The sequence below is a fragment of the Taurulus bubalis genome, assembly GCF_910589615.1.
Source record: "Taurulus bubalis genome assembly, chromosome: 3".
Taxonomy (NCBI): Eukaryota; Metazoa; Chordata; class Actinopteri; order Perciformes; family Cottidae; genus Taurulus; species Taurulus bubalis.
Window position 1 is genome coordinate 33,125,297 of NC_136591.1, and position 13,764 is coordinate 33,139,060.

The following is a 13,764-nucleotide window of genomic DNA, read 5'->3' on the forward strand; positions in this document are numbered from 1 at the left end:
TGAAGTGGATGCATTGATGTCACAGACTAAAGTACCGTGGTGTTGGATGTAATGTGTGGTTCAGCCAAGGCACAAACAAAAAATGTAGAGCACTTTAAGAATCATTGTCCATTACGTGGTATTTTTCTTTGTACAACAAGTACTTAATGCATCGTATCCAAATAATACGACACAGATAAGGCATGTGCATGCTTTTAGCTTGTGTGTATGCAAAATGTGTAGCTGTCATTTTGAGTGTGAACTATGAAGCATCATGTTTTATCAACATTGCCAATATTTAATGATGAGAACATTCTGAATATTATTAAATATCATTAACGGTTTGATAGTTGGTCTTTTATTGATAATAAAGATGCTCTATTCAAATAAAATTAATGTTGATTAATAGCGGCGTGGCACCAATTTGAGTTCAGTGTCCTAATTGCCCTCCTCCCTCCTTCTTCTTCTTCTTCTTCTTCTTCTTCTTCTTCTTCTTTGAAACGGTCTATAGTAGACTCCAACTCATCAGATGCAGTATATTTATATGTAGTCTACTTATTGTGAAGCTACGGTCAACTGTGAATATTGGTAATTTAAGATGAAGACATCTGACAATGAATCCATGTTCAAATTAATCCGTAGACAAAGGATAAAGGCGATAACTATTATTAATTTATGAAATACATATTCAGCTGAATGATTGCCAGTCAACTTGAGAAACAGCTTTATTGTTAAGTATTCTATCTGTGATACTGGACAAAAACATCTTGTTGACACACCAGCACTATTAGGTGTAAAATCTAACTTCCCCTGGTTCATTTTTTACTACAATACGACAGCTGTGACAACCGTGACATCTCTAGAAAGGAAGGGATAATAGAAAATACATCTTTGAGAAGTGAGCCCCGTGGCTAAGTCATTTAAATGCTTTACTACTTTCTTGATTTTAAAATGTAATTTGAGACCAAAACGTTTTCCTAATAGGTTATTATTTGTGCTGGATAATTGTTTCATTTAAAAAATGTTTTATTCTTTGTTGATTGGGCTTTTTAACAACACAATAAATACTCTGTGACTGATGAGCATATGCACATACAATTAGAATAGTTTGTCACATTTAAGTTGCTCTAGAAGAGTGACATTTACGACATCTAATATATTATCTCACTAATACACGCCAATAGTGTGTTTAAGCTAATTAAGCTCAGCTGTTCTCCGTCTTCATGAGGTATTTTCTATTTTGAATGAACGTGAGGTTGTGTAAAGCCTCTCGTGTGTGCACCTAAAACCACTACTTGCACGTGTTCAGTTCATTCAAAATGCGATTTTAAATAGTAAATCACGGCATTGCCAAACAACAACGTCACCCACCCCCCCTTGGACGTCACGTCTCGCTGTCACCACGTATGCCGGATCTCACATGTATGCTCACGCGTCCGTTTTTGTGTTTTGTTGTCGAGTTTTCCGACAGCGCCTGAAGGCAGCGCTGCTCCCATCCTACGTGAATGCAGCATAAACTGTTGAGGTGATCCATGGCAACAGAGGAGCAGCAACCAACCGCTGAGCCTGTCCTACACACACACACACACACACACAGGCGCGCGCGCGCTCGCGCACCTTCAATCTCTACACGCTCTCCGTCAATGTAGCCGGAATGCGCCGAGGAAGAAAGACTCTTAACGGCTCCCGTTGAGACGTTCCGGCATCAAGGTGACCGACCGGGAGCCCGCCAGCTGCCCGACATCAGCGCCAGGTGACAGCCGACCGGACCCGCTCCTCGGACTGCTGAAAACGGACACATTTTTTTATGAGCGGACAAGATGGTTGAAGCTAAGGACTCCGGAGCTTAACCCCCCCCCCCCCCCCCCCCCCAAAAAAAAATCATAAAATTCAACATTCGGCGTAGTAGTATCCCGGACCCGAGCAAAAATGAAACCTAATTGTAACAGTCTCTGGGCTAAAAAGGCTTAATATATTTAATTAACTCTGCTGTGTCGCGGCAAAAAAAAAAAACCGACACTGTCCCGGTCCACTCCACCGTCTCTCCTTAGTTTAATATCACAGCCCCGTATCTCTCTTTAAGCATCTGGAGCATCATCGTGAAGATGGCGTCCGGGTCGGGTTGGCAACAGTATTACTGCCCCGCCGGTCAGGGGAAATTTAGCTCAACCACGGCGACCAGCATGTCCTTCCAGACCGGCATCACCATGGAATATACCCAAGACCTGCACTTGAAGATGAGCAAGAAAATAGCACAGCTAACGAAGGTAAGGAGTGTCGACGTGAGGCCTGCGCTCCGCTCTCCCCGAGCCGTGTGTCAACCTCCTTCGGTTGGACCCGGTGACGCTACCCGCCGCTCCTGTGAGAACCGGGCGCCAAACTCTGTTGGAGATTGTACCCATTTAGTAATTGGTTTCCTTTTGATGGAGGTTTCTAACGGTTGGGACGACATTGTGATATATTCTGAATTTCAAAAATGTTGTAGTACTTTCGGCGGTCGTAAAGCACAAGTAGCACTCGTTTTGACACTTTTACAATGTATTCACACTGTGAACTAACACCGTGTTCTTGGGGGGTGTTTGGGAATACGAGGTGGCTTTGAATTCAAACGCACGCCGCTTGGCATTTTAAATTGGACGCCGAATTAAAGTCCAGCCACTGCTTGTTCCTAAATATCACAAGACGCGTGATTAAAAACAAAAAGCACACGTTGAGGTAAAAAAAAAACGGTGAAATACCGTAACGGAGTTCGGAGAAGATTTTCCGTTCTTCCGTGAAAGAACGGCGCGCGCGCTCGGGAGGTGGAGGAGGCTGCATCCATCAACATGGGGTCATTAGCCTCGGCTACAATCGGATCCATCATTAGTCACCTGTAGCAGCATAGGCTGTACTGGCGTTTTGTTTCACTCGCCCATGTTAATGTGCTTTATAAATACTCATGCAGCTCTTCCTCCAAAACTTTGATCTTTCACGATAACAAGCAGTACTTGGCAGTAAGCCATGTGGCATCTTTGCTCCCTCCTTGTTTGCTTATTTAGAATTTTGTATTCAATCCTTTGCCTGAGTGTATGTGTGTTGAATAGGAAACTCCCCGTGCCTTTTGATGTACATTACTCTTAAATATGTATTCATACGGCATGTAGTTCTAGGGGAAAACGTGCACTGTTAATATATTAGATCCAGGAGCTCATTAGAGTTATTTCAGTTAAACATTTGAATTGCTTTGACCCAGCTGACTATACAGGATGTGATACATCCACACGGACTCGGCTTTCAAGGGCATTTCAAAAGTTTTTTTCTTTTTTTCTTTTGCCCTGAGGAGCAGTGCTTTCATCTATCTCTTGCCAAAATGACAGTGTTCAAACTTGTAGCAGCTCCCTCCCCACCACATCCACCTGGGGTCAAAGCCCGTCTATGGCTCCAGTGTGTCATTATCATCCAGCTGGAGGTCTCCTCTCTGCTGCCGAGGGCTTTGACTCCTCAGCTTGTTGGTTGTGTACTCCCCAGGATTGTCCACTGCCACTGACATAAGATTTATGCTCTGCAATACTTTGTTGCTGAGGAAGTGGAGGCTGAAAAAAAAAATTCATAATTCAGCAGCCTCTCAGGCTATAGGTGTGTGTGCCAGGCCTCGGTGCGGTGTGATAAAGAAGCCTTTTCACCTTGTTTCGATAATTCTCCACATAATAACCTGTTCCCACCAAGGTTATTACACATTATACGTTCTTGTTATCTTAATTTTTCCTGTTTTATTTTGCCAGTAGGCACATTATACAAACTATTTTTACTAACAGAGATGTATGCAGTCATGCACACATGCTTTGAGCTCCACACACACACACACACACACACACACACACACACACACACACACACACACACACACACACACACACATTATTTAGCTGTCTATAATCTAGAAACGTCTAAGCTTTCACCTATTGGGTCATTATTACTTCAAATGACGGTGATCACATTTTTTTTGCCAGCGATTTTGTGATTTCTCTGCTTGAAATCTCAGGTTTCAAAGTGGCAGATTAGGTTAGTTAAAACCTCTTTAACTATGGGTTAACACTGGGTAACACTTGCTTGAAAAAGCGGAAAATATGAAGATGTCGAGGTAGCGCATCGCCGTCGGTTCATCGGCATGTAAATGAATTTACCTCCGTGATAAAAATGGTTTTGTTCCAGCCACATTTTATATGTAGATGTATTTTGACCTGCAAATTTCCAAAAGGGCAATGTCAAACAGACACGAGAAAAAAAAGGTTCCCAAAAAAAATTCATTGTTGGGGGGGGGGGGGAAATTATGCACAAAACATTACCTCATCAGCTGTGCTAAATATGCATTATGAATGCGTAATGCATTTCTTTCACATTTCAGGCCAGTTCTCTGAGTCCAAAGCATGCAGCAGCAATGTGCAACCCTTTGCCAAGGATTACTTGCATTGTGAATTATGAAATATTAACGTTGGCATGCATCATGATGCAAGTGCTGTGAAGCTGTGCAAAGAGTTCGGGGTCAATTTTAGAGGCAATTCGTGCGGTTGTAAATTTGTTGGGCAATCGGACGAGTGCATCACAGATTACTGAGTTGCAGTTTCACACGGTGTGTGATACGCGAATCACTGAGGAACCCATTGAAGGGAAAATAAGTATGTCAAGCATAAAGTTGCAGAAGAAAAGTCACGTTTCATCAGCGTCATTCAGAATAACAATACAATATTACATTTACTGAATATTATCAGGTCAAAGCGAAGGTGAACAGGGCCTCTAGCCGGAACAATAGCATTTTCACGTGTGAAGTCACGTGATTCCCACGGGCGTCACAATCGAGCCCTGTATCGACCTCGGTGTATTAAGCCCCACAACAAAGCACGCAGGGCCATCTGCTCACGCCGACCGCTGATCTCCGTGGGGCCACGAGCGACGTTCAGGAATAAATGGCGACCTCGAGAGCTCTCTGAGCAGCTCGCCGACTGATTTCCAGCCTGCTTCGTCTCGGGATTGGCTCGAGAGTTATCGAGGCATCTGAATTTTTCATCTCGTGCTCCGACTGGCCTACTTTAATCCCGAGTGTCTTTCTATGTTCTTACTTTGAGCGTTGGGGTTGATCAAGATCGCTTCCCTTTTAAAGTTTTGACACTACGGCGCGCTGAAGGGTTGCAGGTCAGCACATGGGCGGTGGGGACGCGCCCCATCCAATGTTTTGGGAGGATAGAATCGCTTGTTGAGAAATGCGCTGTTGTGGTCATCGTGACCGCGGCCAGCGAGGAGGTCGGGGACCTCGGCTCGCTGCCTCTCTGCATCAGAATGGCAGGGAAACCCCTTGAGACTGACATCAACGAGATGGCGATCTGTGGCGGGGAGGTGACTGGAGAAGGCGGGCTTTGTGTCGCCAGTCGTGTTCACGAGTAGACACACAAAAACTATATGAGCATGAACCTGCAACACACTATATGTGTTACGGTGACATATACTCTTGTTCGAGTGTTTTCTGTCAGTTTATTTTTATTTTTATAGTGCAGGTTGGTTTCTTTTCTGGAAATATTACAACTTAATGACAACGAAATTGCTCAATAATGCGAGAAGTTGATCGAAAGGCAAAATAAATATTTAAAGAATGTCTGTGAGCCTTTCTGCATTATAATAATACTTTGATTTTATATAGCGCTTTTCTGAATACTCAAAGACGCTTTACATAGGAATAATTCACACACTGATGAGAGGAGCTACCATGCAAGGTGCCACATCAGGACTATCAACCATTCATACACCGTAGCAGGGTTTCCCCTAGGTTTACAGCTTCAGGGGGAAATATTGTGGAAAACAGTAAACTATTTTTTTTTGCCAAACAGAATGAGTGCAGAGATATGTGAGCCATCAGGTTGTATCAGTATTAGTGGCTGCAGTGAGCTGCTTTCCTCTACACATCTTTTATAACGGGCTTGTAGATTTGATACAATTCATGCTCAACGTTGAGCTGAGATCTGTTTTCTGTTTTGAGAGCCGCAGCAGCAGAAAAGACGTTACGGAGACTTTTGACAAAACGCCAACAATCGGCGAGTCGCGCATGCGTAAGCGTAACCTGTTAACGGCGTACCGTAACCATTTACCCGAAAGTCCAGGCATTTCTCCATGTATTTATTAATGGCTTAGTGTTATGCCTGTGTACTTTTGTAATATGTGAAGCCAGAAGGCTCACTGTTGGGTGGAAGACACAAGCACTTTGGCTCATTTCACCTGGAGCAGGAGAGCTGCGCCGGAGTGTTGCCATTTTCTACCTGAGAGCGTTTAAAACGCAGATATAGTGGTCTGCTTTTCACGCGACATATTTTTGCTGCTGTGTGCTCAGTGCTCACCTGTGTCTGTGCGCATCGGGGAGGAACTCCGCCGTGTGCGATACAGAGAGGAGAGGAGAAGTGTTAACGTGACCATGAAAAGACAGAAATGACATGCTGTCGTGTGGATAAGATCAATAAAATACGGCCGTTTAGTTTGTTTAATAACAGAACAAGGTGTATATCTGTTCTATAGGAAAGAGAACCTTAAATGTCGACTTGTGATCTGGAGAAAATTACAGGGGGGCGTTATTATAACGGTAGGGGAAACACTGCACCGTAGGCACAGCTACGGGAGCAATTTCGGGTTAGGTGTCTTGCTCAAGGACACATCGACGTGGGCTAGCAGAGCCGGGGATCGAACCACCGATCCTCTGATTGAAGGACGACCCTGCGCACCACTGAGCCACATACCCTTTATATTATTATATTTTGAATCATCATCTGGCCCCTTCTTAGTTTTTCTGTTTTCCTTCACACACACGCACGCACGCACACACACAAACCCATTTCCACCATAAATTGAAGCAGAAAAAATCCTCATTATGCAAGAAATCAAGTTTCTTTGTATTTTTGGGGGAGAACCCAGATGCATTTAAAATGCGTCCCCACCGAACGACCTTACTTTCCTTACATTTGTGCCCATTTTGAATGACCCCCTTCCTCTCTGAATCTTGTGATTTCTGATGATTACCTCCTCTTTAGCAATGCACTGATACAAAAGCACAGTGTGCTGCGTCGCTGTCGGTTCAGCTTCCTCTCAAGCGTTGGCTTTCCTCGCTTTGCAGGGGCGTCATTCTCTGTCAGTAAATCAGTCATTGATTGCTATTCTCCTGTGGCATTGAATTTCATGATTTGTGACGCAAGACTTGTTTGCTGCCACTGTCATTTAAGACTTCTTGCAGTAATTTTTAATCCCACAAAGCTGCTTTCCGGCCCTTTGTGTAGTTCAGGCTCTGCAAGGATTTCGCTGTCATCATTTTTTTTTGGAAAGCCGTATTTTAGAAGTTATACCCTCTGATGGTTTTGCCTTTTTATTGTAGTGCCTCTGTCAAAAAGAAGGCTGCTATGGCAACACGTTTTATATAAATTATAATTCAGGTTAGGTTTGGTGGGGGATTTTTTCAATTTGATTTTGGATGGAAAAAGCCTGATTTTGTAACCTGTCCACAGTGAATCAGGACCGAAGCTTCTGGTCGTTGTCAGAGGGAGCGCTGGGAAACGGAGCGGGCAGCATGTCCTTTTGCATTGTCAGGAGGATGCCTTTAAACAAATGTATTACTTAGCCTTGGGTGTGTGTGTGTGTGTGTCTCTGTGTGTCTGTGTGTCTGTGTGTAAGTGGGCATGTCATCAGCAATGCCTGACTGACTTCAGTGTCAAAGTGAGTCAGAAATAGACCTCTGAGCCCTCCATGTATTTCTGAACGAAAGGATTGGAAGAGACAGCGATAGTGAAATACTGTACTGTGTGTGTGTGTGTGTGTGTGTGTGTGTGTGTCAGCCATATTACGTAGTGCTGCAGAACGAACCACAGCATCATACATAAAGACTTTTACAAAATTGTATTCAAATGCTGACAGACACATTTGAAAAACTCCTTTTTTTAAAAAACCACAACATCCCCTGTTAGTATCCTTCTGCCTGTTCCTCAACATTTCTAAATATATGTCAATATTTTATGATATTTTGCTCAATACACTGTGCAATCAATTATACCAATTTGTAGTTGTACACATACAGTACACTTGAGATGTTCCGATAAAAAAATGTTCCTTCCCAATACCAGTCTGGATACTGTAACTTAAAGTTTGAAAAACTGAGTACTGATCCAATACCAGTCAGCATTTAAAAACTAAATATACTTTTTAACAGCTGTGTAGTATCGATGATATGATGGCTGTTATTGTTGTATGGCCTGGCTCAGGTTCAACCCTTTGTAAAACACGAACAAATGCACACAGAGAATGGTTGCCATAGCATTTCCTTTTATTATGGAGTTGGATAATTGGCAAAATTGGATTGTTATTGGCAGAAATGTGAGTGCTGCTGTCCCAGTCCGGTTCATCGAGTCAATCCAAGTAATGGCTGCAAATACGCTGAAAACACACACAAATACGCTGTCATCGCTTGGCAGCAACATTAAAGCCAAGATGTGTGCGTGTGTGTGTGTGTGTGTGTGTGTGTGTGTGTGTGTGTGTGTGTGTGTGTGTGTGTGTGTGTCCGTTGATGCCATAATCCTGGGGTGGTAGTGCAGTGATCTGTGTTGCTTGGGCAGCGTTAGACAGCAGATGGTCTGAGCAACATGACTCCAGTCTTGGGAAAGGGAGTAAGGCTCATTGAGGGAGGATTTTAAATGCTGATGCTGCTAATTCAAAACCAAAGCTACAGATGTTTAACTCACATGTTTTTTTCTTCTTTAAAATACAAAATATTTCTGATGGAGCTATCAAACAAATTAAATATTAGAAAATCCCAAAAAGATGTGTGAACTGTACCCCTGGCAGAGTGAAAACTCCTACAATTGTAACTGTTGTGACTATGTTACTATTATTACCTTTATTATAGTCCAAATAAAACGTGCTGCTATTGCTAATATTCTACTATCACCTCTCCATCTGCTACGGTTGTTACAACAACGCTAGTCTAAATTTGGCCAACAAAGGAGGGGCCTAGCTTATTATAACTTTGATAATATCCTCTTAATTAAACCCCAAAATGTAAGCATGCTCCCAAGGCACCGATTAAAAGCGGTTACTGCAAATTAGCTGTGGAGACGTTGCTTCCTCTGCGAGGACGTCGGACCGATCGTCGGCTGTGTGCGAGCGCCGTAAAAAGAAACATGGTGAGTGACATCTCATTAAAAGCTGCGAAGTTTAGGAGAATAAAAACACAGAGGAGATTGGTGTGTGTGTGTGTGTGTGTGTGTGTGTGTGTGCTCATGGCCGCCCGCTGCCTCTGTGAGGAGTACAGCGTATTAACCTCTGCAGGATGCTCCTCCGCTGATTGTCACAATTCATCGTCAGATTTCATTAAGATAGGCTCGCGCTCTCTCACACTTCCAATGAAACACAGTCAGACAGGGAGAGAGAGAGGGCATACTCGCCTCAAGCACCATCCAGTACAAATAAAACACTCCCGACATACCTGTTGACTTCTGCTCAGATGCTTTGACGCACACACACACACACGGGTTGTGTATGGAGAACGATTTGATGAGTCGCTCTTAATGTTTGACCTTGAATGTCTCCTCTGCCTTTTTGTTTTTCGGACAGCCACATTGCTGCTATACTCTTCTCAGCCGGCCGCGTTGCAGCAACAGGATCTTCACACGGGTGTGAAGCCAGTGCACGATTCAGTTTATTTTGTATAGCTCAAAATCACAAATACAAAATACAATACGGGGGAAAAAGGGAAGAAACCTTCGGGAGAGCGACAGAGGAGGATCCCTCTCCCCGGATGGACAGAAGCAATAGATGTCATGTGTATAGATCGATCGTGGCTGTTCGTTACGCGGATGGTTTATCACACAAGTATTCTGTCGTCTTTGTGGAAGGTCTCACTGGAGGCGGTCAGTGGGCTGGAGGTTGGTGTGGAAACACAGCTGGCATGTTTTTATTATTGCCGTGATGAGATGTGCGACGTTGCGTGGTGTGACGAGGGTTGTACTCAACAGACTATAAAAGCTGCAGTGATACCCGCCTCGCCGATTCACCGGGTGACGGACGTAAATGGGAGGTTTGGGGATTTATTTTTGGGGGCATGACATTAATTGTATTACAATTGGGAACACTAGTGGCTTTAATCCAAAGTTAGCAATAGTGCCTTTCCATCGAATTCATCAAACTGACCAATATATCGTTGTTTTTTGGCATTCAGTGAGTAATGTATTCATTTTGCAGACGCTGTTTTTCTACGTGCTTCTTTGTGCTTATTTGGTTAACCGTATTCAATCCCAAAAATATGAGTGCAGAAAAGACTTCCCCGTCAAAGACGCCTCTAGTCACTGGAGTGGAATAGCAGGTCTATGTAGCGTCAGACACACAGGAAGAGACAAGACGCTGATCTTATCATCATTTCTTCCTCTAGAAGGAAGCCTCAGGTGTTTTACACCTCTCTGCTCTTCTTCCTCCACAGTAACGTCTTCGCTCTCTGTGTTCACGGCTGTCCGGCAGAGAGGAGGAATCAGTCTAAGCTCGCCGTGAGGTTCCAGCTTGTTCTCAGCTAAAGCACTAAAAGAACAGGATTCCTTCTCTCTTCCGCTTCACTTATAGGGGCCACTAATGGACGAGCAGTATGTAACACATCATCACTTTGCCACAAATTGCCTGCAACAAGCCTCGCTTGTTTAACGGTGAGGGCTTTCAGGTGATGTAACCGTCCTTCTGGTGGCCATATTTGAAGGCAGCCGCTTGCGGGCAACAGCAGCTGTGCAGAGTCACGCTGGTGGATGTACAACACGTCCACGTCATTGGGGTCGTAACGGAAACAGTAGAGTGTTGGACCGCTTCTTCTTCCCGCTCGAGTGCTGCTTATGAACAAGACAAACGTTGTTTTATTACCAATCCATGCCACGGATTTTGAGGTTGTTGGTACAGTGTGTTTAGCGTTGCATCAATGCCATCTGACCAGATTTCGAGAAAGAACTCCAAAGCATATATAGCCCCGTTTCTCTCATTTAATAAGCTTGTGATACATTATTTGCTCATATTCCTTCCATATTTCTGATATAACTACAAAACCATTGAAAGTATTCCATTCCCTAACTTCAAAAGCCTCTTCCAAGACACATCATTCACTCGTTTCTTTTGTCACACAACATTATAAGTAAGACAGTAAAACAAGTGTCCTGGCTTCCTGCATTCTGAAAATGAATAAAATCAGGAGAATAAAAGAAAATCAAAAGCAGCCCGAATGGAGAGAAATGAAAGAAACAGCATGCATTTTTTTCACGCGGGTGCATTTAGTCAGCTAAAATAAATCCATAATCAATCCATCATCACTGACAAGCGTGCACCACGTTGCTCTCCTCAACCATTTCATTTATTCCGGCTTATTTCAGCCAAATGAACGCACCTCAATGTGCCTTAACCCACTATGCGGTCAACGGGTACATACACCATACTAGTATACTCCTAATGCATGTGCTAGTTTTAACATAAAATTATGCCATATTGGTTTTTGAATGCTCCAAAGTAACACACCGGTTTCAACTGGCAATACCTGTTTAAAAGGGTAAATATGTGAATCAGCCGTCGGGAGACAATTTAGTTTGAAAATCCGTGCGAAGTCGAGACCTCCCAACTTGACACCAGCCCACACATTTAACTAGAAAAAGGAGCTTTTTTGGCAGACGTTGTCAGTGTACGCACATCAGGATGGAGTCTAAGTTCTGCTTCAACTTTCCCTCCTTTACTTGGCAGCAGTGAGAGTCTCCTTGGCCACCAGGGACCTGTCTACTCACTGGGTTATATTTCTCTCTCTCCTGATGGGAGAGACATGAGCAGTTAACCCTCTTTTTTTTTTTCACTGCCATCAAGAGTATCCTTCAGATGGCTTTACAAGGCTCAGAGGAACGACTGTGGCTTCCACATTAGGCATCTGCTGAGCAAGGTGGAGCGCTGTCGTTACATTTTACTCAGCTAGTCCACTCAGCAGGGCGATCCGCCTTCATTTGCTTCCTTTCAACTGTTAAACGTTGGGTTCAACAGTCGGCCGCTCAAATATACTTCGATCCTAAAATGATGCATTTTATAGTCCGGTAATTATTTAGATTGTAAAGCCAGTTGTGTATCGGACAGAGCGTGTGGCCTTTGCTGCCACATTCTAAAGCGGTCTCGTTTATTTAGCGAGCACTCACAGGCTCATTCTCAAAGAATCGATTGCCAGAGACTAACCGCAATATAATAGGACCCTACCCAATTAGACTGAATATAATTTGGACAATTTACAATTGTATCCATATCAACACATAATTCCGATTGTACGTTAACCAAAAGGACTATTTTCTTTCCCTTTTTTCAGTTCTTACTTGCCTTTTCCTTCGATTCTTTCTTTGTTGTACCAAAGCCCATCCTGGCTCTCTCTAGAATTGGCAGGTCTGTTCAGCCCTCTCTCCTCCACGTCCTCCATCCATATCTCTGTTTATCTGTCTGTCCTTCCTTCCAGCTAAAGGACATCTAGACAACGGCGGGGCTCGCTGCGACTTCACCCTGCCCTCGGTCTGTCCTTCTATTAAGATAAGATGAAACGGATCCCTGAGGGGACATTTGGGCCATTATAAGAGCAAAGTGACGGGATAACAATGGCAAAAAATATGAATAGCTATGGACAAACAGAGAGGACATTTTGCGTGAATTTAATATATTCTACTGATGCGATTTAACATGTGAGAAATTAAAAACTGCAATAGAAGAGTCATACCCTCTCTACTTTATCTCCATTTTATCCCCCGTTACCATGGAGACACAATGGTCTCGGTAATTCATTAGTCAAGCCATGTAATAATGTATGGGATAATGTAGAGCGAGTTTTATCTGGCATATTTAACACCTACTATACTACTAAAAACCTCTCGCTGTGGATGGAGATCAGAACCACAGCCGTAGCTTAACAGACCTCAGAAAGCCATGATTATTCAACAAAGCTGTGTAGTACGAGTCCATAAAAGGCAAATATTTTATATGCCTGGCTGTTTTACATCACAAAATGCTCTGGGAAACCCTTGAACCTGATTTGATGGTCGTAGGGACCTGTCTACTCTGCAACTTACCAAAGTGGTCGTTATAACTCACTGTGGTATTGCAGACCATTACCCAAAATATCTATTTATTCACACTGCTCTCTGACCCGTATTTACCCTGAGCGGCTGACTCAGCATTCCCTCCTTTTAAACCAATGGCATCTCTGTGGTGGTTTATGTCCAATCAATAGGGCTCATTCACCACAAATGCCTACCTTGCTTTCTTTGTGCCTTACAGTAATTTCATTAATTTTTGGTCCCGATATTATTATTATTTTTGTCCAACCTGGCTAATAAAAACCTTAATGCTCGTCATCATTTTTAATAGCTGTAAAAACAATAGATCTGCTGTAGTGGCTCACAAAATGAATATACTTGCCCAGAGCTTTTAAAAATAACATGCTTCCAACTTTGAGGGTTTAAACCCATTAATCTATAATTGTGCAGCCCCGGGCTCTAATTTCATGTTAAAACCCGCCCGTCTAATCGGCCTAATCAAATAGCAGGGCTGCAACAAAGGAGAGCGTCACAGCTTCAGTAACCGGGGAGCTGTAGATTCACCCTATTTGTCCAAATTAAATTATGGTGTTGATATGGGCACCGCGTCGCCCAAAGGAGCTGACAAACCAAAACCTGAATGGCACGGGGTAGAAACATTCTGCTGCCTCACTGCTCTCTGTGTTTTTAAATCGCTTCCACGGCTTCT

At 43.4% G+C, this 13,764-nt stretch overlaps 1 protein-coding gene across 1 annotated transcript in view; it reads left to right on the forward strand.

The window, feature by feature from the left end:
• Positions 1-2,084: 2,084 nt before the first annotated feature.
• The window catches only part of fam184ab (family with sequence similarity 184 member Ab), a gene marked incomplete at both ends in the record, with an annotated part of 118,777 nt that continues 107,097 nt past the window's right edge, over positions 2,085-13,764 (forward strand). Inside the window, one exon of the mRNA XM_079215965.1 lies at positions 2,085-2,246. Within this exon, the coding sequence (XP_079072091.1) occupies positions 2,085-2,246 (162 nt within the window). The remainder of the gene's footprint in view (positions 2,247-13,764) is intronic.